The sequence below is a fragment of the Poecilia latipinna genome, unplaced genomic scaffold, assembly GCF_001443285.1.
Source record: "Poecilia latipinna isolate Pla-1442-1.1 unplaced genomic scaffold, P_latipinna-1.0 Scaffold1100, whole genome shotgun sequence".
NCBI lineage: Eukaryota > Metazoa > Chordata > Actinopteri > Cyprinodontiformes > Poeciliidae > Poecilia > Poecilia latipinna.
In genome coordinates, this window is record NW_015113716.1 from 284,794 (window position 1) to 312,108 (window position 27,315).

At 40.7% G+C, this 27,315-nt stretch overlaps 1 protein-coding gene and 1 long non-coding RNA gene across 4 annotated transcripts in view; both read right to left on the reverse strand.

The window, feature by feature from the left end:
* Nucleotides 1-220: 220 nt before the first annotated feature.
* LOC106959598 (uncharacterized) lies at nucleotides 221-5,802 on the reverse strand. Its single transcript, XR_001427390.1, has 3 exons — nucleotides 5,710-5,802; nucleotides 5,504-5,571; nucleotides 221-467 (listed from the first exon to the last, which is right to left on the reverse strand). It is a non-coding gene; the product is annotated as an uncharacterized LOC106959598 (long non-coding RNA).
* A 13,069-nt stretch (nucleotides 5,803-18,871) lies between these two features.
* LOC106959604 (netrin-1-like) overlaps nucleotides 18,872-27,315 on the reverse strand; it is a 72,142-nt gene continuing 63,698 nt past the window's right edge. For all 3 annotated transcript variants that reach the window (XM_015052302.1, XM_015052301.1, XM_015052300.1), the window contains exon 7: nucleotides 18,872-19,981. In XM_015052302.1, the coding sequence (XP_014907788.1) occupies nucleotides 19,662-19,981 (320 nt within the window). In that variant the 3' untranslated portion in view covers nucleotides 18,872-19,661. The remainder of the gene's footprint in view (nucleotides 19,982-27,315) is intronic.

The window sequence follows — 27,315 nt, forward strand, 5'->3', positions numbered from 1 at the left end:
ACAAATGAAAACCTGCATGTGGCTTCAAACATTCTTGGACCAGCTATGATAAAGGGGCCGACTCAAACTGGAACTGAGAGTAAAATATCAAATTAAATAATTAAATGCCACAATTATTGCACACTCATTACATTTCAATTTTTTTATTTTTATTTTAAAGTGTGGGTGTTGATTTTTATCAATTGAGCCGAGCAGGAGGAGCACACCGCCCTAGGCCGCAGTCTGACACACTGGACGCATTGCGAAGCGGTGACGCTGTGAGGAACGGGAACGAGTCTGTCACTCATCCACTTCGAGCCGGAAGACGGCCGCAGTCCAGAGAGCGCGGACGAGTCCGCAACACCCTCTTCCTTCCTCCGCCGCGACATCGAGCAGAGTCAGATCTCACACATCCTCAGTAAACCCCAGAGACGGAGCGTTCGAGGGCCGCCTCGTTGTCAGGGCGGACAGTCTCATCCAAGAAAATCCTGGAAGGAAACGTTTTTTTTTTTGTTTGTTTTTTTGATTGCAGTAACCTGATCTCACTGAGAAATTTAGAAAAAAATCAACATTTGATTCAAATCATTGCTCCCATAATTATCAGTACCCCTGCTGCTAATACTATGCGCAAACTAACTTTTGCCAATAGTGGCAGTACTTAGTCTTCTATAACTGTGGTCCTTGGGCTCACTTCAGTGGTTTTAATTTAGTGCAAATAAGCACAAACTGCCAATATAAATGAGCATATCGATCTGAACTTGAAAACAGAAGAACCGGGAAGAAAACATCAAGTTCCCGAGAAGAGAAGGGGACAACAGAGAACAAGTGCTTATGACTTCTTTGGCTGCATTTCATTTGCCGTTTGAAGTGAGACGTTTGGGATAATAATTCATATGAGGGAATTTTACACACTTGCTGAGATCCCATAACAAATATGCGCAAAACTTTGTCGATATTCTGCTAGTGTCGAAAAAACATGATTTTGCAATTTATGTGTTTCCATTAAATGAATAAGGCAATAAAAAATCACACTTGAATAAGTGTGTTTATGCGATAGTCATTAAAAAAACATGCCGCGACATCCTCCTCCTACCACTTCCTGTCGTCGTCTTCGTTGTTTCCGCCAGTAGAAACGTCCGGCTGTTGGTCACGTGACTCATGATGTGAAAAATGGTGTTTCTATTGTAGTTTGGCAAAATACACCAATGCCAAAGCAGTAACCAGTGCCGCCATTTTGGATGTCGCAGAGGTTCATGTCGATGGCATAACCCGCACTGTCCCAATTCTACAGTTTTTGTATACTTGCAACCTGAAAACTTGAGCTCTTATGTGCATTTTGACTGAGTACACACTTCATAGAAGGGCATAGGATGTTTTGGGATAGGCCCTAAGAGAAATTATCCTCTTTGTTACACCATATTCATGCTCCGAAGAAACAGGTAGCCGTGGATTGCTAATTACAGGTTCCCAATAACTGCTCTCAATTTTAAAAGTCAGAGTATAAATGTAAAAAAAAAGATCTCAACTGGAGCTCACATTTCTTTAAAAATCAAAACCTCCAATGAAAGCTAAAATAAATGCGTCGGTGAGATTTGAATAAATAAACTTCACCGTGTCCAAACAATATTCTTCTATTCATCAAAACAGAGTAATATTCTCTCTTAATTCCATTTAGTGAGAATTTATTAAGTGCACGTATTTTGCAGGAAAGGCATCTGGACACTTGTCAGAGTGCTGACTGATTCCCATTTCCTCCTGAGTGATGGCCAAGCATTGAGATGCGCTGGCACACTCTGGTAATGGGTCCGTGTCATTAGAAGTGCTCATTCTATCAACGTCTCTCCCAGCAACATGAACAAAGCTCAGCTGTTAAATTAGTTTCACAGAGGAGCGTTTGTGTTCTCTCGCACAACAATTTTAGGACCTGTTGGGTTGCAGCCACGGTTTGTTACTTTGTGGTCATACATATGAGTCTCTCATTAACCATGGCTGCCCAGAGCTCTTGTAACTTGTAATCCCCATAAATTTGTTGGGAGATCTGAGCTTCCCAGACGGATTAACTACTTGCACTGTGTTACCATAAAGAAAACGGCATTTTACGATGGCTGAAATTCGAACATAATGCGATCGGTGGAAACTGGGCCTCAAAGATCCATGGTAGCTGATCCATAACATGTGGTCTGCCACAAGGCTTGGTCATTTGAAGGATCTGACTGGTGATCCTGGTCACTAACCAAAGGTACAACCCACATACCTGTGTGGAATGCCAGCTCTTCTCTAGGAAATACAGGTTATATCAGCCAAAAAATACTCAACGCCCTCAATGCAAACACAACAACGTAAAAAAAAAGTACCATGCTCAATGGACATTGAGATCAATAAAGTCATTCTCTAAGGATGTGGCTTTACCCGGTTCTCCCTCCAACCAAGAACAGAAAAACATGTTCCCACAAAGAATGAGTAAGCATGACAATATATTTAGCAATAAGGAGATAGGAAAATGAGGACAAACCGAGAATTTAGATGGACAAACTGAGTTGTCCACCATAAAGTTTTACAAAAATGTTTAAAATAATTCTTGAAAACCAGTCTGAGTGTTCAAAGCCTCAATCTATAGTGATCTGTGTTTCTGGATATTTTGTGCATGATTCCTTCTGATTGCCATCAGTTCTCCCAGAGTGCTGTGTGATGTTCAAGCAGTGTAAGAGATCCTGAAGAACAAATCAGAATAAATCTAAAGTGAAAGGGGCCTTAGCTAAAAAAAAACCAAACACTTCCTTCCTTTACTGCGTAAGGGGAGTAAATCAAAAGACGGGATGGTTTTCACTTAGGCTTGGTTGGAGATCATTGTGTTTAATGGTACTGTGGTTTTTTTGTTTTATTCTTTTGTTGTTCAGTGCAATAAAACTTTCTAAACCTTTTCTCTATTAGACTGTGGTCACGAGAGTAACACTTTTGGAAAAAATATTGGTCAGTGGATCATATTTATTTATTTATACCTTTCTAGTCTGTAACTGAGAATCATAAATGTAAATGGTTTTGTTCGATGGTTACCTTTACCCTGTCTCTCTCCAACTTCTGTTTGGAGGGCATTTCTGTTTTTAAAATGACACAAATCGAAGTACGTAGCATTATTATTTTCATGGTAACCATAAAACCATTCAAGAGTGGTGGTGTCTGTCAAAAAATGTTGAGCGATTCCATTTTGTTGCCTTGTGGTATACTGCCATGATGCATAAAGAATAAAAAGTTATGTAACTTTTGCGCCCCTTTACTAAAGTGGGACCAGAACCTACAGGTAGTAGCTGGACTCTGAGGAGGAAAAAAGAAATAAAATCTGGAAGGTGAAACGTCTGGATAATTGTTCCCAGACTGCTAGAAAGCCACTTCGTTTTTATCTTAACGATATGTTGAGTCTGAGCCGCAGTCGGTTCGAACTTCCTGCTTGAATCAAAAGGAGAGATCAGATTTATCCAACGGAGCTGATAGAAACACACTATCCCATCACTTTTTATCGTGTAAGGCAATACTTATCCTTCTTCCTTCATTCGCTCTGAATAACCGTCTGTATGATATTACCACAGTAGTAAACCCAAGGTTACAATGCTGAAGGTGAATGTGTGTGTGTGCGTTTGGTTGTTAAACGTGAGATAATAGATTCCCTCCTGGCTGCCAGCGTGACCCCGGCCGTCCTCCGGTGACCCTGCGGATGATTACTGAGGCTGAAACGTGTCTGATCCCGGGCTTCGAACGCCCACTTCAATTCGACTGAATCCCACCACATACTGAGACACACACGCAGGCTGCCGTTCACAAACACACACACACTCAAGTTCGACCTTAGGAGCACCATCATCTCTTAAATCAGAACAGGAGCTTAAATTTTCTTCTTTTCTCTTTGATCCCATTCGTCATATTGCCGACTTTTTGCAGCTGACATTTAAACCTGCGCGATAAAGATTCTGTGCCGGAAAGCCCAAAACTCTGGGATCTTTTACTACTCTTTTTTATTTTTACCATTTTCAACCGCACAGATTTATACATTGTTCTACTAGAAACACGGAAGAGACAGAACCACGCAGTAAAAAGTTTCTTTATGGAACGGTTCTGCTTCCTGACCGTTTGATGTCTCCCTGCGTTAATCGGAGCAAGCAGGGAAGCTGATTTACAAGCAGCAAAGAGAGCGCCTTTACTTTCACTCTGCTTCTGTGCTCAGTTGTGGCTGGAAGCAGCAACATTCGAAATGATGGTAAAAACAGACCGCAGAGCTTTAAAACATAAGGGATTGTGGCGAGATTTGATTATTCGGGGATTTCACAGAGACATCCTCTTGAATACGGTTCGGTTTTCTGAAGAAACGTGGAAAAAAATAAGACATGAACACAAAACTCATGATCTGTTTTTACTGTGTTTTTTCTGCTTGTGTTGCCAATCACTTCTTATTAATGCTGGCATGTATTTGTGTCATAACTTTCTGCCACATTGGCTAAAATATTAAAACTTTTCGTTAGCATATCAGATGTTTTCAATTATCAACACTCGTGTCCTATTCATGCTTAATTTATCATTAATTTTAGTTCTTCTGATTTTTGCCCTGATCAGTTTTTATTTTTATTGTTCTCATCTACACTGTAATGTCTTTAACATTATTTTTAATGATTTTATTGCTATTTTTGTTGTTTTCTTGTCGTTCACTTGCATGTCTTTGCACTATAAGAGTAAATGTAATATTGTTAGTAGAATTACTACACCAAAGATACTTGGAGACCAGATAGATGTAAACAAAAAATTAATTAATGAATTTTATTTAGGGGTGTCAGACTGAAGAAGCCTGATTTCATATCACCACCTTCCTAAAAAAATCCCCCAAGTAATTTTTTTTTTTTTTTTTTTGCCAAAGACGATCCCTGTTTTTTGGCCTAAATCATATTTTGGTAATGAAAAGAGGGTGGGTTGTTTTGAGGACTCAAAATCACTTTTGGCAAAAAAGAAGACTAGGTCCATTATTTTAGGATGGTGACAATATTCATGATTTTGCTTCTATTTAGCTATAACAATAGAATATGAAAACTTTTTTTGACGCACCGTAACAAATCCCCGGGTTGTGTTTTTGACTGTTGTTGCTTTGTGTATTTGCTTTTTAATAACATATTTGATGGGTCTGATTATTTTTTTCCAAGTAACAATGTGAAATTCCGTGGAAAACAAGACACATTCTTGGATAACTCGGTGCATTTATTGAACTTAGCACAGCAAGTACGGACGAGCACAATGCCGTCACAGTTTTTATCATCATCATCATCATCATCATCTCTTACTCTTCCTACCGTTTCCTCTTGTCAACGGCTCCACCTAATGGCGTGGAGTGGTATAACACAACACAATATAAATTACAAAGCTCTCCGTGGACATGTTTTACCTTTTAGCCGCACTCGGCATTAAAACCTCCTTGTCCTTATTTGTCATGTTTTGTTTTGTTGTTGTTTTTTTTGCGTAACTCATCAACAAGAGCGCTTCTACTCACAGGTCAGTGCTGCTTTCCTAAGTTTCTGTCCCACAGTCGACCCAGAACTGTCTGGTGGCTTCCCAGAGCTCCAGCAGGCGACAAGAGGGGCGAAAAAAAAATGGCAATATAGAAAGCGATTGTGAAATGTGGGAGCGAGGAGTGTTTGGCACCGCTCGTCGTGTTTACTCAGTAAACCCCCTAAAGCCAGTGTTTTTCTTTCTTACCGATGGAAATGCCGGCATTGTTGGAGCCGGAGGCCGTGGTTACCGGCCGGCCGTGGGCCCAGCCAGCCAGGTTGGGACAAACAACAAGATGAAGGTCAGCTAATATAGCGGTTAATTCCACTTCCTGGTCCCCATGACACCCAGGCCGGGTTTATTTGAAGATCCCAGACCCCGAAGTCACTCTGCACTTTGTTTAATCCAAGAGGTTTTTCTTTCTTTTTTTTTTTTTTTGTTGCAAGCCAACACTTTCACGTATGAATGTAGGGAAGCAGGAAAAGACGATGACAGAGTAAAAAAAAAAAAAAAATCCATCCAAAGCAATTTTGTTTTTTATTCAGACCGATCTGTTTATGTCTTCGCACTAGAAGTCAGTTTTAAAAGAAGAAAAATACAAGTTAATTTTTCTTTTTAAAATTAGCAAATAAATTATCCCTTCATCCGCTTATGTCATGTAAAAGATGCTGTAAAAATATATTATGCATTATGATTTTTTTAAATCACAAAAAATAGCAAATATTAATGTATTTTCACAATTTCCACTATTAATCCTTATTTCTAGCACTCTCCCTCAGTAAGGAATGAACAAAAATCAAGAATTTTAATATTTCTTCATCACATGTTCAACTTATTGCTAGTAGTGCTGCTGAAATATTATCTCAGTGAACTTAAACTCCAGTCCACCAGGGCCAGTAACGTTCAGACTGCAGTCAGAGGTGACCCAGATGAGATTTTTTTTTAAATTTATTTATTTTTTCCCTGTAAGAACATCACAGATCAGATTTTTAACAAATGTGATCCAGGCCGCTTGGATATGTGGCCCTAAATCTGATCTTATCAAATGTGACCTGAGTCTGAATGTCATTGATTCTCGACAAGCTCCACTGTTCTGCGTCGAGGTACGCAGACGCAGTAATAAAAACTGCAATCATGGCGGACGGTAATGAGGATTAAGTTGTTAATGGTTGTTAATGTGTTTTGATTTGGAGTAAATGGCAAGAAAGCACTTAAAGAACATAGATTTAGGCGTACAAAAAACATGAAGAAAAATCAAATTATGAAAATTAAGTTTAAAAAAAAATTGCGTCAACAAAGCCAAACATAAATTGTAAAAAAAAAGAAGAAAAAAAAAACACAATTAGGTGGAAGTAACCTAAGACGGTTAAATGAACCTTTATATGTTGAGAGAATTTATTAAGTTTGCTTAGGGCAACTGAGTTTTATAGTGTATAGTCTGCTGTGAGGCAAACTGAAGGACTCTCAGCGCCCCCGCGCGCACACACACACACACACACACACTCTTTCTCCACTCTGGCATCTTTAGGTCCCAGGCAGTGTGAGTGAAGAGGCGTTAAAAAGAGCCGGTTTATGACCCGATTGTCTTACTGATCATTTAACTTGGAACTCCGAGGATGAGAGGGAGGGGCAACGGGTTGGGAAATATACGGCACATACCGTCCAAAAGCCAAGTGGCTTAACCCTGTGTGAGAATGGTAATGAGAATCAAAAGGATCAACTCCGTCTGTGTGTGTCCTTCTGTCCCGGGCCCGACACTGGGATGGGATGGAGGCCTCTCTCCAATGAGACTTTCTCCTGATGTATAGGAAAGACCTTTGTGCTCTGGTGTAGTAGGCCAGAAATACAGCTTTTGAACCAGCGGACCTGGAAAAAGCAGAGGGCGCTTTAGTGAGACTGAAAGAAGAAGTTAAAGAAAGGGGGGAGGGAAGGGGCTGCAATGAAGGTGTTGACATAAAAAAAGACCCTGTCAAGTCATTTTCATGCAGTTTTGCGTGTGCAGGACAAAGGGTGTGCGCTTAGACACACATTTTGTTTATCGTAAATATACATATTTTTTCTTTCGTTTAGTCATTAAAGGAAGAAAATTCCTAATTGATGTAAAAATTATTTTTGAAATTTTTAACTCCAGCTCTGAGCTTAGGTTTTATTATTGTACTTTATTGTATTTTATTAGGTTTTATCTATTGTATTGTATTATTTATTACAATGATACTTTTTATTATTACATATTTGTTTTGTTATTATTGGAGCTCTGCAATAAAATTTCGATCATATATACATTTTAAATGTGCAACTGAATGAAAATGAAGTCTGTCTATGACTAAGTCATTGATTATTCGAGTGTTATAGGTGTAATTATATAAATGTTTGCATTCATGCTGCAAGTTAACTATTGACAAAACTACGATCACTACTCCTACTTTACTTATAAAACACTTCAAAACAACAGTAGGTGTGACAAAGTGCTCAATAAACATCAATAAACATTAAAAGTGTGGAAACGACAAAAGACGATAGAAACATTAAAACAATGAACGCAGCTGTGACATCCAAGGAGATCAAAGTTTCTGACCTTTCATATGAAGACCTCACAAAATTACAGAACCCTGCTTGTTTTAGTCGACACAAAGCAAATTGGGGGACAAATCGGTTCAGACTAAACACACCTGTCTACAGGTGTAGAGGAGCAGTCTACGTCCGACATAAAACACTCGCAAACTGGTTGGGCTTGGAAGAAAGGAGTAGTTTAAAACCAAGAAACAAAACAGTGCCTACATAGCTGTTCTAGACCATCATTTTCTGGATCACTTGTCTGTTTGAAATCAACTATGGATCCCAGAAAAGTAAAATAAATTTAGGATTTTAAAGCATGTCAGGACCCAGAAAGGACTAAAAACAAACAGCGGAGAAAGTCTTTTGTCCTGAGAGGTAAGTGCATAACTATCAGGCAACAAATATTATTGCATTGTCTTGCAATGTGATTATATATTATCGCAATACCATAAAGTCTAAAACAAAAGCATTATATATGCAGGTGGAGGAGAAACAAGACAACACCTGGGCAAAGTTGCGTCTACAGCAGAGGAGACAGACAAACTTTTCGTCAAGTTCCACCATAGTGATTCGAGAGGACACTGGATGGCAAAAAACCCACAGCGCCATCGCCAGGTGCTGCTGCTGGCCTGGATTGGAAAATGATATCCAAATGGGTGAGTATTTCTTTATGCTTTATCTAGTTTCCCCATTTCAGGTTGCTCAGTGACCTTGTTGCCAGAGAACAAAGGCAAAACTTAAAGAAAAGTCTTGGTGCAATCCCACTGAGGTGGGAGGAAGTTGACCTGAACCAGATCTAAGGGGATGACGGGAAGAACCAGCAAGGAGTGTGAGGTGAGCAGGAGAGGGGTTTAAATACTGCGAGTGTGAACAGAAGACCCGGGCTGATGAGTTAACGGGTTGCAGGTGTGAGGGGAGAGAGAAAGAGAGAAAATGGCACAGGGAGTGAGGGAGAGTACAAAAAAGACTATGAATCCAACACTAAAGAATAACCAGACCTAAGCAACATAATTAAAGTAGAACAAGGAATAACTAGAGACACGAAACAAACAACTGGAAACAATAAGAAAGGCCAAGCTAAAGTAAAACAGAAACAAGACGGATCAAATCGAAGAAAAACTAAGGAATATAGAACAAAGCAGCCCAGGACAAAACACTGTTAACACACGGTGGTAGTCAAGGTAAAGAACTGAAAAAATGTTTTCTCAGAAAGGAGACCTAGTAGACTTGTCATTCTCTTAGGTGAATTATGGTTTGTGCCAGAAGCTGAATATTCAAAGAAGCTTATGCTCACCGTGTCACCCCCAAACCAACGGCCTTGTGGAGAACTTGAACGGTACAATTCAAAGGTTATTATCCAAGCCTGTGTTTAACAAACGTCTTGGAAATGTGGTTGCATTGCTAGTTGCAAAGGTATGACTTACTGAATTCTCTTCTACTTGAACAAACTGGTTGTAGACCACCCCCGTAAAGAGCCACATAACTAAACACACACCGTACTTTTTGATGTTTGGAAGGGAGGCCAGACAAAGTTTTAGGTAAGGTGTTTTCACAGCCTTCTTGCTTGGGCCATCAGTACATCACAACACAAATTTTGTTGGCTTACTTACAGATCACAGAGCAGAAGGTTGAGAGGCTCCTTTGTCAGGAGGCTTTAAGCAGAAGCTTAATCGAGCAGGTCACGACTTACAGTGTCGGCCAACGTCCTTAAAAACCAGGAAGAGGTCAGGCAGAGGAAGCAGCAACGGGGTGAGGAGGACCATTTTAAGGTGGGGAGCTGAGTCTCCTGAAGAACATAAGGCAGGAGCAAAGGAAGGGTGGGTCAATGGAGGCCGACATGTTGGATCCACTCATAGAGGGCAAGAGTGCAAACCTTCTTTCTAAGGGTAAGAGGAAGTGCAAAATAAATATAGATCACCTTAAGCACTTTGGATTGCCCCAAGAGAGGATCCCTTCAAAGCTCAAGGTGTTTTGGCCTCCTCCATCCAGCAGCTTCTCCTAAAGAGTGAGCTTTTTCTGTAGTACTCTAGAAAGTTTAATTTGCATTAACACTACTTTTTTGGAGTAATTAAAGTATTTGGGCGGGGGTAGAAAGGACACTTTGGTGTCCCACAAGCACTTCTCAAAGAACCTTTTCGACCTGGCCTCTGGCAGGAAGTTGGAGAGTGAGGTACATTTTAACACCTGTTCACTTTGTTGGTAGTACTGTTAAATGATCAGTATGTTTAAAGAATACTTGTCTGTTCCCAGGTGATCAATGCCTACCTTTCAATTCTGGGCAGGCTGACAGGGGTACTAACCTTGGACTCCTACTTCATGACTGCAATATGGCAGGACACAGTCAAAGGTCGGAAAAAGGCATCAGATCACAAGCTAGATGCAAGTTTGTTAATGTCTCCCTGTTTTGTGTAGATGGCTTAGATGTACCACAATGTGGTAAGCATGGGTTGTATGCCATAACCACCACTCATTGTAAGTATAAAACAACTTTTTTTCAAAATTTGTACTTCACTATTTTTGACCCGGGTTCTACTGATGGAGAAAACGCCAGTATTCGTTGACCCGTTTGGGGCAACTGACACAAATTTAAAGTTGCCAGGAAACGACCAGGTGGGTAGTTGCCAAATGGCCCGAGACTATTTAGAATTGGGTGGTTCGCTCTTTAATAAATGCCATAGTCATACAGTAGATCATTTGTACTCCAGCAGAGCCTGGTGATTGGGAGGGGGGATGTTCTACATTCCTCACCCAAGACAGCAGGATGGAACGTCATGTGGAGTTCTTGTGTGCATGGTAAGAACAGACATTGTACTAAAATGTAGCCCAACAAGGTTCACAACAATCTTTTGAAAATCCTTAGATTACTGAATGTATATCGAGGGGCCAAGTGCTCACATTTCCCCGTCCATGCTGAGGGGATTGTGAATTTAAGGATGGACTTTGTTGTAACACACAGGTGAGCCAATGCAACAGGTGTGTATTTGTAAAGTATGTACATACATACATACCACATGCTTATGTTTGCAGGTGACCTTTCGCCATTGTGTCAGGTAGGAGTGGACAGTATTGCAACAAACCCCCAAAAAACAAAACTGACATAGTTTTTTTTAAATACCTCTAATAATATCACAGGCAACGTTCCACGTTTTTGAAGGGGGGGATTACTTTGTTTTATAAAGTAACTACATTACAAAAAAATTTTATATATAAATCTGTACAAAATCACAAAATGCTTATATCAAGGAATATACAAAATAAATAGAAATATAAACTAATTTGGCTTACAAAAAACAGTCTCAAATCAGCTGTTGGATCTCTGCGTCAGCACCAACGCAGAGACTCCCTGCGGTGGTGCTGACGCCGTTGGTCACCGGTCTTCTTTCAGGGGGTCGAGCGCCGAAGCCACCGATTGCTGGGCCTCCTGCTGGGAGGTCTCCCTTCTTTGTCGATGCCTGCTGGACTTCCTCGGGAGGTGCGACGAGTTCGGCACCCGCTTCAGTTTGGTCAGTCACCAGACTTGTTGCGGCATGCAACACCCTGGCTGCATGGGCAGCCGCCTGATTAATTTTTCTTTTTGTTTGGACTCTGGTCCTCCACATACCCCAGTTGGCACCCAGCACCCCTCCGCCCGCCCCAACTGTTTTTACGTCTGGTAGCCGCCCTTTGAAGGGAGGTAATGTCATGATCTTAGTTTTTGGTGTTTGTATTTTGGTTTATTACCAAAATAATATGTGTCATGGCGTTCCCTATTATTGGTTGCAGCTGATCTTCGTTTCTTGTTATCCCTTGTCTGCATTTCATCCCACCTGTGTTTTTTGTTCTTTGCTAGATCCTCCGTTTAGCTGGCTGTTGTTGCTGATCATAGCTCTTGCCTACCTGTATGTTGCTAGTGGCTTTTGGACAATATTAAACGACTCCTTTTTCACTTCATCCCGAGTTTTCACTGTGATGCCTCTTCATCATCTCCTGCATTACCTGACAGTGTTAGTTTTCCACCATAAGTTCAAACACATCGTTTTGTGTCTCTGAACAACAGCTTTATTTTTTCCACTTTTTTGTGACTCATGTCTACCACCTGAACTGTGACCGTCTTCCAGCCCCTCAATATTTACTATGGATCTTTTTGTTGTTTCTCTGCATAATACCTTCCTTACCTGCCCTGCCTGTTTAGATGTTTTAGTAGGAAACTTTCCATTTCCAGATGATGACTTGAACAGTGCTCCTTGAGATACTCAGACTAGAATACTATTTTGTAACCCAACCGTGCTTTAAACTTCTTTACACTTCAACCTGTCAGGTCTGCTGTGTTCCTTGGCTTTCATGATGCTGTTTGTTCTCTAGCAAATGTCTAAGACTGAATTTATACCTACATTAAATTACACACAGGTAATAAGCGTACCTGCCAAAAGCAGTTGGCCGCACCAAATCTAGCATTGGTGTATTTGTGTAAAGCAGATGAATAGTGTGTAAAATGCTTTTATTGTTAAGGTTTTTGTTGTAAAGTGTCAAAATTTGTAAAAGCTCAAGCGGTACGAATACTTTTGCACGGTACTGTAGTACCTTGAAGGCTGCGTAGGCCTCCATGGAAATATAAAACTCAGCCACATGCGTGGAAGTCTCATAACTCACGATGTAATGTTGTTGAGGACCGCAGAGAGCCGCAGAGGCCTCGTAACACTCACCGGTTACCTTCAAGGGCAAAACAAGAGGGTAAAGAACAATAAGGAAAAGGCAGTAAATCTAAATCCCCCTGAATGTTTTCACAGGCCGAATCTGATAAAGAAATCAGGAGTTTTTCCATCCTCACGCCACCATGGAGTGGAGGTCACAGGAGTTTGGGGCTGTTTGTCCAGCCGGTTTCCATTTCCAAGCGAGGCGCACCGCTGAAGGCCAAGGTCGGAGGGCCACCCCGTCATCAAAGCAACGACACCCTCAGCATGTCACCCTGCCTAGAGCGCTATTTTACCCCCCAACAAGGACAATTGTCCTACTTCATCTAGGAGCGCCAACCTCTGTGGAAAGTTCCAACGGGGCGGTGCAGCTGGAAACCCAACGCCCAAACGAAGTCCGCCTTACGGGAAACGAACAGCCAGAGCTGCGATTGTATCATGTTGAAGTTCTTGTTCCAGCTCCATCCTTGCGCACGTTGAGAGGAAAAGTTTGAGCACACCCAGATCCCCTTTTCATCGCTCCCATTCCCTTCCACCTCTGCATCGTTGGAGCAACCGAAGTCCAAGCGAAACGTTGTGCAACGCTCAGACTTTGTTTCGTTTGACAGTAACCTCCTAACGTTACTGTCAAAGACGACTAGGGAGCTTTAAACAGGAAAATCAAACGTTTAGCAGCTAGAAACCCTTTTGGTTCCTTTTCACCAGCAGACTTTGAATGATCCTAATAGATTTGTGTTATAAAACCCCTTAAGCTTTCAGCGCCGAAGGCACAATTGTGGGCCAGGCGTTTCTGAAAGCGTATCCGTAACCCGACGTGCAATCCAAAAAAAAAAAAAGACGGACTCTCGTTTGTAGTGGGTTCAGAACCGCATGTTTGTGTGTCAACCCCCGTCCTGATAGGAATAAGTTAAGGGGTTTCCACAGATTCCAGAGCCTCCCGCCTTCAACGAAAACATCTGTGGTTTGGATTAGACACGTCGGTGATATCATCTCTTCACTAACATGCCTGTGTTATAGCAATCTTACAGCCAGTCCTTATTGTCTGTGAAGTTTATGCAGGCGCGTGATCCAACACAAATGATGATCAGCACTGCAGGACAAGTTCTCTGGCAGCAGCCGTACGCTCCAATTCATTTGCTCCTGATGTTTTATTTGCTTCATATTTTCTAAGGTTACACTGGCAACTTCGGTTCAGTGTTTCTGAAAAGTCCTGCAAAATCCTCCAACATTCTAGACAAAAAATGTTTGATTAGAAGAAGAGGAGGGTTTTTTTTTTTTTTTTCTGTGATGCTGGAGAGTTTGATCGTTCCACAATCTTGTCAAAGGGCATAAATCTGATTTTATTTTTTTAGTTGTGCTTCGGTTTGAAGCTCAGAAGAGTGATGCTTAAAAGATAAAAATCAACACAAAAGGAATTTCAAGACAACAAAAGTTGCTGTAGAGTGACAATATTGGGTAGAAACTAGTTACACTTACCCTAGTAACGTTTTGGAAAATGAAAAAAGTTATCTTTGAGTATTTTTTACAATGCACTACTTTTTTTTTATTTTCCCTGATTAATATTTTATAGCTACTCTTATATGAGTAAAATCTTTAGACATGCAACCCACTGAGTAATTCACTGAATGAAGAACTTTTTTATTATTATTATTATTATTTACCAAAAATTCCCTGGGCACATATCTGCAGATTTTACTAAAACTTTTATATTGAAAGAAACTGATTTGGAAAAATGTTTTTCCTTTTGCCTGATTTTGTAATTATGTTATTTATCATCACCCTCCTAAAATATCGGCCCAAGTCAATTTTATCCAAAAGTGGAAAAAAAAAGATGTTTTTGTTCAGACCCTGAATTGTTTTTGAGGTTTGATTATTTTGATCTCATTTTTTGCTTAGCCTTATTTCTGTTTTATTTTATTTCGATCCTTTGCAGTGATTCTAGTTAATTGATTTTTTTTTTTGTGTATATCTAATTATTTGTTACTCTATTTTAATTATGTCTCTTAGGCCTGGTTATTCTTTAGCTTTAGATTTATTTCTCATTCTTGCTCGCCCCCGGTGCCACTTTCTCTCTCTCTCCCAGTCAGCTTCCTGTTTCTTGTCCACTAATCAACCTCCCCAGTGAACATGCAACTCATTCTCAGCTCCTCCTTGCTGGCTCCTCCCGTATCTCCCTTTATCTCCTGGATTCCTGTGTCTCCATGGTTTTTAGTTGTAGGTTTTTTTTAGTAAATCCATCAACATGACCCATATACTCCAAGCTCCAGTCTGCATTTTGGTCCACTTACAAACTCACAATTTATGACAGCTTTATGCAAAAAAAAAAAAAAAAAAAGGAAAAAGAAAAAAATGTCTTAGGCCATTATTTTTAAGAAGGTGACGTTATTTGAATTATTCTCATTATGGTGCTTAAAGTGCTAACATTTTCACATAGCTTTATATTCTGATCCATCTGGTGTCATTTTTAAACATTAAATGATGGTTTTGATCAGCTTTTTTATTCATGAGTAATTTCCTACTTTTTACTTTTGAGTAAAAATATGTTTTACTCCTGCCGCTCCAACATGAGCACAATTATTGGATGCTCTGCCAACCTCTGACTATGTGTCGAACATCAATCTTTGGGAACAAAGTACAACACAATGGTCACCCAAGAACAATTTAGAGAAATTGAAAGGAAATGTTGAGAGCAGCGTTTTGGATACCCGACATGCTGGCACACAACGTAGGGATTTAAAAGTAATGTAGTGTCAGACCTGATTTACCTGTCGGTTCCCACGGTGGCAAAAGACCTCTCAGCTCAAAATGCAATAAAAAAAAAAAGTTAATGAAACTGAGAACATATAGGTTGTAATTTGTGCTCTAATGTGAGAAATTTAACTCCAGTGAATGGAAACAGATGAAAGTCTCATTTTGGCTTTTGAACACTGAAAAAAAGAGAATGTAGCTCTAACTTTAAAAAAAAAAAAAGAAGTTTGGCAAACTTTATTTACCGTTAATGTGACCAATTAACAGTATATTTAACAGCATATTTAAATTGGATCAGCTCATGTCTTTTTTCAGTACGGTCCATGTTTGAATTGTTATGGCTTCACCCAATGACGCATGATTTGACTAAACCACATTAGAAGTGAAGTTAAAACACTTTTATGCAATCAGACAGCAGCGGATGAATGTCATTTCCATGTGACTCAGACTGAATAAAAAGACGTAGCCGCTGCGGACGATCACAGGATGCGACTTCCAGAGGAAATGTTTGCTGAGAGCAGTGATTGATTTATGCGGTGACCTGCAGACATTTAGCACCGACGGAGGACATATAAAGATGTAAATCCCATATTAAACAGGTTTGTGGGATTTCCTTCTTTCACCTCTGGATGGTTGCCAAAATGTGAAATATCCTGTCCAAGAGTGATGGAGAAACTCTAGTCCATGTATTTGATACTTCAGGGCTGGACTGTTTGCTTTCAGATTGTAGATTTACTGCTGGTTCCTAGAGCTTCTAAAAGTCTGAGGAAGATATTTCCTTACACCAGCTCTACCTTTAAGACTAAAACTTTATGAAACTTTCCAGGTTTTAACTTCTAGAATATCTCAGGTTATCAGCAGCTGTAGTTTAGGTTTAGCTAGCTGCAGGACATACTGACCGCGCTTCCTCTGCCACTTTCTCCTGCTACTCTCCAATGTTTGCCGTCTGTGTCATGGCAGACGGTTTTGCTGAAGGTTTCTTTCTGTTAAGGTGAAGTTTTCCAATCTGAATAATAAACTGAAAGTGACTTAACTGTTTTATAACTTGGATCAAATTAAATTTACGTAATTGACTTGAAATATGATTAGATTCAGTTATGTACGTAAATTAATGATGTCTTTTGTTTGTTTTTTTGGGACAACTTTTGCTCTAGATAGCTTCTAAATATTTGAACTACATTAAAATAAAGATTTATGGACTTTGTGTTTGTGGCGGGAATCAAAACAGTTTAAATGGAGTCATTTAGCAAAACACTTGAAACCTTTTGCTTTTACTCCATAAAATCCAGTGCAGAAATGATAAAAAAAAATAAAAAAACAGACGCTTAGGTCATCAATAAACAGACGAAAAGTCACATTATCTCATGTGTCATTAAATATATTCATTTATGATAAACATAATATATTAGTATTACAAGACATTACACAACAGTTTTGCATCGGACACTCCTAACAACATTTACAAGCTGGAATATAAACACGAGGAGAAAATAGTTGGGTTCTGTTTGTGGAGAGCGAGCGGTCTGGTAGGAAAGTACCTTTCAGCGGCAAAGCTCGAGAAAAAAACAAAACAAATAAAACAAGTGGGGAGGAAACGTTCCGGCCCAGTCCTGCTCGCAGAGTCTTTGTAATCAGATTTCCATCAAACACAAACGGTACGATGCGCAGAGTACAGCGGCGCATCGTACCGTAAAGGCGTAACTCCACGTAACCGGAGTTACGCGACACTTTGATCTCCGGAGTCCGTGTACACCGGCGGACATTTTTTTTTTCTTCTTAATTTCTGCTCGTTAAGCTTCTAATGTTGAAAACAAGGGTTAGGTTCACATGTAGACACAGAATATCAGGTTAATGGTTTAACAACGAGAGGGGAGGAGAAAGGGAGTAATACTATACAGCTATTTCACATACAGACAATCAGTCATGCCTTTATGTCGAGTACCGAGTACAGATAGAAGAATCTCTTCGTCGAATTAAAAAGACACTTTGAGGTGATGAATACTTGACACGCACTTACACAATAAACATCTGTGACATTTTATCACTACACAGGGATTTTTTCTTCTTCTTCTTCTTTTCAACACTGAATGTTTCTGAAAATAAATGTGCATAATTCACAATCGTCATCAGGCTTGTCAACTACAGTAAAAAGTGAGCATGTGGCGTTTCTAAAAGATGTTATAAAGTTTAGTCCATTATTAGATTCTTCTGTGAGACACCAGTTGGTCTGAGAGGCAGGTCAGGTTTCAGACTAGCTAAGCGACTAGTGTGCATCTTTTCCAGGAATTTGGAACATTTTGTGGACGCATCCCAGAAGTTTGAAAACTTCAGACTAGTAAAAAACCAAAAATAAAACAAAAAAAAAACATAAGTGCATCGTTGACACGGCTACTCTACTATCTAGGTAATATAATCGGCATCTTCTACAAAAAAACAGATAAAAACAATGACTTATGCACACACACACGCTCACACACACACACACACACACACACACACAGTTACTTTACATTGCAGAGGTCACAACCATAAGTTATTTCGCAGGTGCATCGCAATAAAGCGGAAAATCATTGAAAAGTGAATTTGGTTCAGGAATTTGTTTCAACAGTAAAACTCGCATAGGTTCTGTAAAATACTTATTATAGGGCAAATCTAAGATTCTCAGAAAATGACATCACATAAGATCGACTAAGAGAAAGATTTTAAAGGGGCAGCATTTTGTGTTTTCCATTCATATATTGCCATTTTATAGCACAATAAAGTAACTGTTAACTTCAGTTGTTATGAAAATGCTAAATGAAGTATGACTTAAAACAAATTTGATTTTGTAATTTAACACCTTGAAATTGGGCCTCTGTCTCTTTAAGAAGCTCCTGCTCTTTCTGAAACTCCGCCTTCAGGAAATCATAACATGGCTCCTCCACTAATCCTTTAACGATGTTTTTACCAATCTTGCACTGAGCGCTCACATTAGGAGCTCAGCAGATGCTCAGTTCCACCAGGTGTTTGCTAATTGCTGCTGGCTAGTCTGAAGGAGCTGAGTGGGGGGAGTCCTCTGGGAGGCAGAAGCTTGGAAACAACATGTCTGAGGAGGAGCTTTGCCTCAAAGGCAGGGCTAGGTCCATCCAGGTGATTTTGGACAGCTGAATGGTTGCCATGGGAGATTAACAGATTTCTCAAACATGAAAAAAAGAAATCAAAAATGTGAGGGAGCAACATTTTAATATTTTAAAATAAAAAAAGTGTATTTTGCAAAATAATACCCCTTAAACACCTTAGAATAGCCAAAAAAATCATCGTAGCGCAAGAACTGAGTGAATGTATCTACTTTCAGTAGGTCAACATTTCTGTATTAACAACCTTGTTTTATTACTCTCATTATGTTTTATAAAACATTTTCTAAAGCAGTTAAGCTTAGCTTTTTTTATTAGCTGTAATTTACGATAATCAAAATTAACACTTAGGTAATATTAGGCATTAAACTTACTTAACAAGCGTTTCACTTTGGAACCGACGACTAAAACTATTTCACTTTTCAACGATGCTTCAACATATTCAGATGCACCTGAACTGCAGGTAGAAGCCGAGCAAAGAGTTGGATCTCTTAGTTCCCAGAACCCAGTGAGGTAACGCGCCTACATGGTCAGGAAGTTCATGGCACTCAAGAGACTGGCAGCTTGGAACAGGTTTAAACGTTTCTCAAAAGTAGACGACAGTTTGGCAGATCTGCAGGAACGACCTTCCATACATGGGCGTGTGTGCAGTCCGGTGATGCTCCAGAGCAGTTTTTTTCCTCCCCAAGGAGCTTTGTGGCTTGGCGGGGAAGAGCGTTGTACAGCAACACCATGGCGTAAGAAAGGGGTTTCTGTCGTGTCTGTGGAATTAGGTGCAAACTCTGCAATTACACGATAAAACACACCTCAAAGACGAAGAAACGGAACCGTAGAGCGAGCTCCTTCACACAAAAAAAGTTCCTAAAAACATTATTCTCTTTTCCTCCAGCTCAGAGCAGCAGCACTCAGTCTCCACCAATTCTCCTACTCTTCACCTTTTTTTTTTGTCCCTTTTACTTATGACTATTTCAGTTAATCCATCATCCATCTCTTCTCCTTTCAATCCTGGCGGGAGGCGTCACACCGATCTCTCTCCTCTTCTCTCACCCACAAGCCGTTTTTACTTTTTATTTTAGCACTTCCCCCTCTTGCCACGCTGTTGGAACTTCCTCAGCCGACGGCTCCACAGGTCCTTCCACGGGATGAGCAGGCTGGCTTTGTCGGCGACCACGCCGCTCTGTCCGGGGGCGTCGTCGTCCGAGCCCAGGAGCAGGTACTTCCTACCCGGCTTGATCTTGGGACACTTGCAGGCCACGTCCTTGGCGCGCACCCACAGCAGCTGGTCCCCACGGCGGATGCGGTGGCTGCCTTGCTTGTACACGGAAATGATGTTGACGGTGAACTTCCACCACTCGCCTGCCTTGTCGCCTTTGAGGACGTGAACCTGGACGGCTGTGGGGAGAAGAAGAAGAAAAGCAGAGGGTCAGCTACCTTTGAATGATGCGTTAATGCTAGTAGACGTCTTACTATACTGTGAAAACACAAAATCGTCCCAAGTATTCTTGGTCTAATTTAGAAGTAACTTTTCAGCAAAGTGTAGGCTGACCTTAAAATCTGATTGGTCACCCTGCCTGGCCACGCCCACCAGATATGTCGGTTTGTTTATTTATCTTATCGTGCCCTCCATCTCCCTGCTACTGAGCCGACATTGACTACCATTGGCTTTAGCTGTAAAGGTGTCAATATAGTGTACTAAATCTTAAATTTAGCCTGATGTGTAAAAGAAAAGGCTTTGTTTTTAATTGTCAACACGACAGCTAAAAAGAAAAACATGGTCCAATGGCTTCACGTTTAATAGGTCAGAAAAAAGTTTTCATTAAAAAAAAAAAGTGAGGGAGAGGGAAGTAGGTCATTTATGCCAGCTTAACTTTGAAGATCTTAACATGTAGATGTGGAGTGTGTTGGTTCAGTTCAAGAAAACGTCTGGATGTAAACAATAACATGCAACGTGTCTAGAGAGATTAGTGCAGAGTCACAACTGAAATGTTACTCGTGTTTTACAACCACCAATATTTTTTTGTTAAGTTTTTTTGTTTTTATTTTCAAAATAGGACATTACACATTTAATAACATTTACATGAGATTGTAGCCAAGTGGCTGATTTCCATCCCAGTTTGACGAAATGACGTTTAATAAAAATAAGAAAAATTAGCCTCAGACTACTGCACGCAAAAAAGAAAAGGGGGCTATTGAACAATTATTTGCAATTTGTCATCTGTAACGGTTCAATATTTTTCACTTTGATTACATGAATAGAATTAATATAACGGCACTTAAAATAGAGTTAAGCTATGCTAAGCTAAACAGGCTAACTGTGTGACTTCTGCACAGATTTTATATGCTGAACTATATGTGCGTGTTTGATTAAATAAATGGTTTTCCCATTCACATTTTGTTCATTGTTCTCTAAAACTGGAGTCCATTTATTGAATTGCAATTTTAGTGTCACTTCTAGTTTGGACCCGCTAATAAAAAAGATTGTTGAGTTAATAATTCCTTGATATTGATTATAAAGTATTGGTTCCACAGCCAGATTACTTCATTTATGTTAAAAGTGTCTGGTTCTAAGTAAAATACTCATGTTTTCATCAACATTAAGGAGTTATAGATTTATATATTCTATATTTTGCTGAAAAGTTTTTTGCGAGTTGGCTACGCCTCATTTCATTTGTACCAAGATATTTGCGATACGAAGCACGTGAAAAATACTTGGTAAGATTTTGTGTTTTTGCAGTGTAGATTGGCGACAAGTCTCACTGGAATAATGAAAACATAAGTGAGTTAGGACTTACAGCTTCCTGCGCAACTTCAATAATTCTGATTTATCTTCTCATTTATGAATCTTTGAATCAATTTTAAATACGTCAGACACGTTTGGCACCCCGATTTGAGAATAAATACAAAGCCTTATGAAAGAGTCACATTTTATTGCAGAAGAAAAAAAAATCTGGCACCGAATATTTTAGAAAACTCCAAGCTTTTATTAGAGTATGCTTATTGAGTAGGACGAAACGGTGTAGCAACCATAAGTTGCTCTCTTGTGCGTCAGCTGGTTGTTGGCAGAAAAAGACTTTTCTGTCCTACCGTCACAAATGTAAACATTCAGAGTTTGCTAAGAATTGTTTTAGCTTCCGATTAATCAGTTACTGACAATTAATTGATAGATATTGGTACATTGTGCAGATTATTCACTTACGCGTTTATTTAACAATATTTGAAATATATTAAAAAGATGCAAAAAAGAAACCTCTGAACAATTAGTCCATTATTAAACAAGAAAAATAAACATTCGATTGGCTAATCTGGTAAAAAAAAAAAAAAAAACATTTTTGATTAACTGGTTTGTTTATTTTTTTAAAAAACAGAATTTGAACCAGGCGAAGCTAAAACTACCCCACTTGAGTTATATTTACAAAGAAGTTTATTTTTATCTTAAATGCAAATTCATGTATTTTTTGTATATATTTGGATTAATTCAATTAATCGTTTCAGTCCTACAAAATAGCAGGTACACCGATACTTTCCGACTGATTAAATATAAACGTTTGTCGTAATGCGGTTCTTTTCCACACCAAATAAATATATTAAATGTGAATTAAAAATCTTTTTTTTTTTTTTCAAACATTTTCAGGGTGAAAATATGCAGGTGCAAAAAATATAAATATACCTTATAAAAGCTTTTTTCAAGTTGCCACTCCACCTTTTTTCCACAAGCATCTAGAGAACATTGTATAAAAATGACTCAGACACGCAGCGTGTCACCGGCTCCTCCCTTAAACTCTGACCTCTGACCTTCTCCACAATGCGAACACACTCGCCAATATGCACCAGTTTCCACAGGAAACCCCAACGACAACTTTCCAACGTAGAGCGCTCAGGTCCCCGGTGGAGGAGCTGGATTTTTGACTTCTTTTGAACGGATTTGATGTGTACGACTCCACATCTGCAAATAATAGAACTTTGGAGTCAATTTATTTCCCCATTTGATCCGTCAGGTGTGAAGTTGGAGCTCTGAACATCTGAAAACTGACAATTTCCCCCACCAACTCCCAAAAACCTGGTACCTATCTGGGACTCTGCTTGTGGTAGATATTTTCATACCAGGGAAAGAGTCGAGCCCAAAGCAGAGTTGGCGATTACCATGTCACAGTGAATGCAACAAGGGGGATAAACAGCTCAGCAGCTAATGTGTGCTTGAAGTGAAGGGCTTTGTTCTAAGAGTTTAGCCAGGAATGTCCAATTATACCATGAGTGGATGGTGTGTTTTTTTTTAAACCTAAAACTGTGGGAATGATTTCATCTGAGCCAAATTCAATAGAGTTCACGAAGCAGCAACCTGATTTTATTCAACACCAAACTTTTGATTGAGTCCAGGGTGTTTCTGATTTATTTATTTATTTTTTCTTACAGTACAAGTCAGTGCGTTTTACTTGGGATTTAATGTGACGGAACAGAGTTGTGCATAATAGTGATGTGTGAGAAAACAAATTACATTTGTAGCATAAAAATGGGTGGGAAACAGGGAATTTTCACACCTGGGAGTCCAGTAGACTTAATTTTGTTTAGATTGAAGACCAAAATGGCAACATTTGCTACATTTTCAGCCGGTGTGGTTCGCTTTCACATTGCACTGCGTCAAACAAACCACAGCAGCTGAAAATGTAACACACACACACACACACACACGTTTGCGTGGCTATCTTTGTGGGGACTTTCCATTGACTTCCATTCATTTCTACAGCCTAAACCTAACCTTTACCCTTTTCCTAACCCTAACCATCACATACCTATCCCTAACCCTATCCAAAACTCAATTCACACCTTAGTCCTAACACTAACCCCTGACTCAAAAACAGTGTTTCCCCTTGTGGGCACCAGGCTTCGGTCCCTTCAAGGAGCAATTGGTCCCTACAACATAGTATGTGTCAGGAAAATTGTCTCCACAAGGTATTACAAACGCACACACACACACACACACACACACACACACACAGTGCCTGTGGTGGCACTGCACCACGAACTGCTGAAGGAAACAACTCAAAAACTTTCCTTCTTCAAATGAAAATGGAGTTCCATCAGATTTTAGAGGTCGTCGCTGGTAAAAGCCCACAAGTCATTTCTCAAACTAATGGTAGACTCTTGCATTTGTTTCGGTTGCATTTACCCAGAATGCCTTGTAATGTAGTCCACTTCACAGTTAAGTGCTACTTTGTGTTAGGGTGCATTCGCACCAATCCTGTTTACTCCGCTTTGATCAAACTAGATTAAAGCCTGGTGTGATGTGTGAACCCTCATGTGGACCAAAAAAGTTAACTCTGATCTGCCTAAACACCTCGGTCTCTGTTCAGTTGAAGTGAACTCTGGTGCAGTTTAAATATGAACACCAAGTGGACCAGAGGCCGCTCCAAAAGCAGGAAGAGGAATATAGTGCAAAGCATTCTGGGTAAATACAACCAAAAACAATCATGTGAGTCTAACGCTAGCAGGAGAAATGCCTCATGGTCTTTTACCAAAGAGAAATCTTACAATCACTAAAATCTGTTACTACTCCATTTTTTTTTCTTTTTCTTTTACATTTGTTGAAGGAGGAAGTTGCCCTCATCGTCTTCTTGGAGGTTTTCATGTCGTTTCCCTTTGCAGTTCTAGGTGAACACAGGTAAAGTAAAGGGTCAGGTTTCTCTAAGCGTTTGGTTCATTTGGCAATGTGAAAGTGAACTGCAGCAGCTGAAAATGTAACAAACATTGCAAATTTGGTGTCCGAGTCTGTCGGACTATCAGACACCATAAGGTCACAAACGACCCCAAAACCAAATTCACCGGATTTGCGGCCGTAATGTAACCAAATAGAAAAAAAGATTCAAGGGTGATGAAGGCAATGCAAAAACTAAAGTTACACATCTTTTTATTTTTCCAAAAGAAAGTTTTCCTTTTCATTGTCAGTCTTCATCAGTCAACCCCTGTCAATACCAGAAAATGAATCGAGGTGTTCAAGTGTGCATCCCTCAATGCACGGTGTGAGCAAATTGCACACAAATTCAGGAGAAAGAAGGCCTGTTGGGCCGAGGACAGCGAACTCTCACAGCCCTGCCTTTCACTGCAGCCCTCTCCTTCATCCCGACACATAAAGGGTGTGAGTGAGGGTGGAGGGTGGAAGGGGTGGTTGATGGGGTAGAAGCTTGGGGCCACTATTTGTCTTCGCAGCCTCAGGGGGAAAAAAAAGGTCCGGGGGAGAATCGGGATGTGTTTCCGACCTCATGAGCTGTCCGGGGTTCTGCTCCCAGAACTCCATCCAACTCCGCAGCGTGAGAATCCGGCGGGGGGACGGGGATCGCTGATGGACTCGGCTGGAGGAGACCCGGCTGTGGCGCAGGGGCCCAGGCTCCCTGTCAGTGTCTTGCCTCTCTTGCTTTCACTCTCAAGTGTGTTTTCAGACCTCAGGGCGCATTGAAGCGCACACAAACCCCCCTCCTCAGGCACACACACACACACACACACACACACCTTGTGCCACTTGGTTTAAGTTAAATAGACACCAGTTAGAAAATGGAAGTGGCGTTGTCGAGGAGAGGAAGTGCAGGATGATCTCGAGCTCCAACAATGGCCGCTGACCGAGTCTCCCTTCCAGCCAGACTTCCCACAGAGTTGATCTTCTTTAGGTCTACTGCTGCTGCTGCTGCTTTAGACACGGGGGGTGGTGGGGAGGAGAGGCTAATGAAATTAGAGTTCGCCTAATTAGCGCGCAGAAGCCCTTGTCCCCTGCTGGTTATCAGCTGAGTGAATGATCGGGGACCCTCCACCCTTGGGTGACTGCGGAGAGATGGCCGGGTGGATCTTTTGATTCATTGTCCTCCGTCCGGCACCAGGGAGAGGGAAGAGTATACGTGTGTGTGTGTGTGTCTGTAGAGGAAGGGTCGTCGGGCGAGAATATAATCCCTTTGTGTCTGCCGTCTCCGTAGCTACGGCGCTGATGAAAAACAAAAATTGAACAAACAAAACATATTTCTCTTTCTCCGAGGGTGGCAATCCGTCACCGTCTGCTTAATTTACCACCTGTTTGCGCCCCGAGGAATGCTCTGCGCCGGCGAAGCGCACAACTGTGTTTAAACAGAGGGCCCCTTCCCGTGACCCCCGGGGGGCCTGCATCAGCACTCACACGCGGGGGGTTGCACCCCCTGCTTCCCTCCCAAGGAAGAATAGAGAGGAGACTCTGAAGCCCCACAAAAGCGAGGCGACAAGCCTGAGAAATGAATTAGACCGTGGCAAAGGGAACGCACGCTGAGCGCCGACGTCGGCCTCGCCGCCTCGACTCGACCCGACTCGGGATAGAATCATCTGCTTCCAGAACCTTGAGAGGAGTCCAACAGCAACACGCACGCCTTGCTTGAAGCGGGCCTGACTGATTTATGGGCGCACCGCTGCTCCCAGCGCTGACGACTGAGATTCAAGTCAATGGAAATATGAAGAATGACTGCATATGGCTTCGTCTCCAAACGCTGCAAATGGACTGAATTAGCGTGGACTCAGCTGCGAGGGGGGGACTAAAATACATTTGGCCGGCGTTCATCTGGATGATATAAAAAGAAACCAAATCTGCCTCCCTGCTGAACCGACGCAGTTTTGCTGATAATGATTTTGAAGTTCAGAAAGATCTACGCAAGTGGGAATTGGGCGATTACTAAACTGTACGCCTTCCCCTAAAGCGGCTGCTGTACAATGCAACTCAGTTTAAAATTCTCTCACTTCGATTTGGACTTTGATTGGGCCATTCTTACATAGCTACACTGATCTAGAGGGGTGTCAGCTCCTGTAGACAGGCACCAGTAATCTGCAGGTTTTAGATTTTGTCTCGACTCGGCACACCTGAATCACATGAATGGCTCATGATGATGCCTCTGCAGAACCAGATGACTTGCTGAGTAACTCAGCAATTAGCTCAGCAATGTCAGAGCAGAAAAACATCAAAAGCATGCAGGACGTCACCTGTTGGGGATTAGACTTCACCAACCCTGATTGGTCTGCCTGTTTAGTGCTGTTTGAGGTATTACAGCTCATTCCTATGTTGCCTTCATTCGCAGACAGCGCTGCGTCACTGCTGTGTTCTCTATAAACCACAAATCTGGAACTGAATCAGAGAACTGCAAAACAGCTGAAACACCAAGTTCATTTGAACCATGACTAAAACTTGTTTACAGTTGCTTTCGACCCATAGTCACCGGAACGTCAACCAACATATTTAATGTGCCTTGATGGTTTTGATGATGGTACTCGACAAAATGTAATGTTTGTTACTGGTGAGTGTATGATGATGCTTCAGTTAAAGCACTTTGAGCCTCATTATTGCTGAAATCTGCTGCATAAATAAATCTGATTGAGATTTGATGTAAAACTCCTGAACAGTTTCCCAAATTGCACAAGCAGACCAAGTTCTCTAAAGCATCCTGGCAAACGTGTCACTTGTTTCTTCAGTCTTTTGGAGGATCTGCCACAAGATTAACCCAATTTAAACATTGGCACTCAGCAGTCAGAAGAAGCAATAAATTACAATCTCTGTGCAGGCCTGAAATGCTTCAGTCATTGTCAACCAAGAAATCATTTCATTTGCACATATGCGTTAGTTGATGAGCATTAAAGCCAATTTGACTATTGATTGGCTTGTATAAAGTTAAGGTGGAATCAACCATATATATATATATATATATATATATATATATATATATATATATATA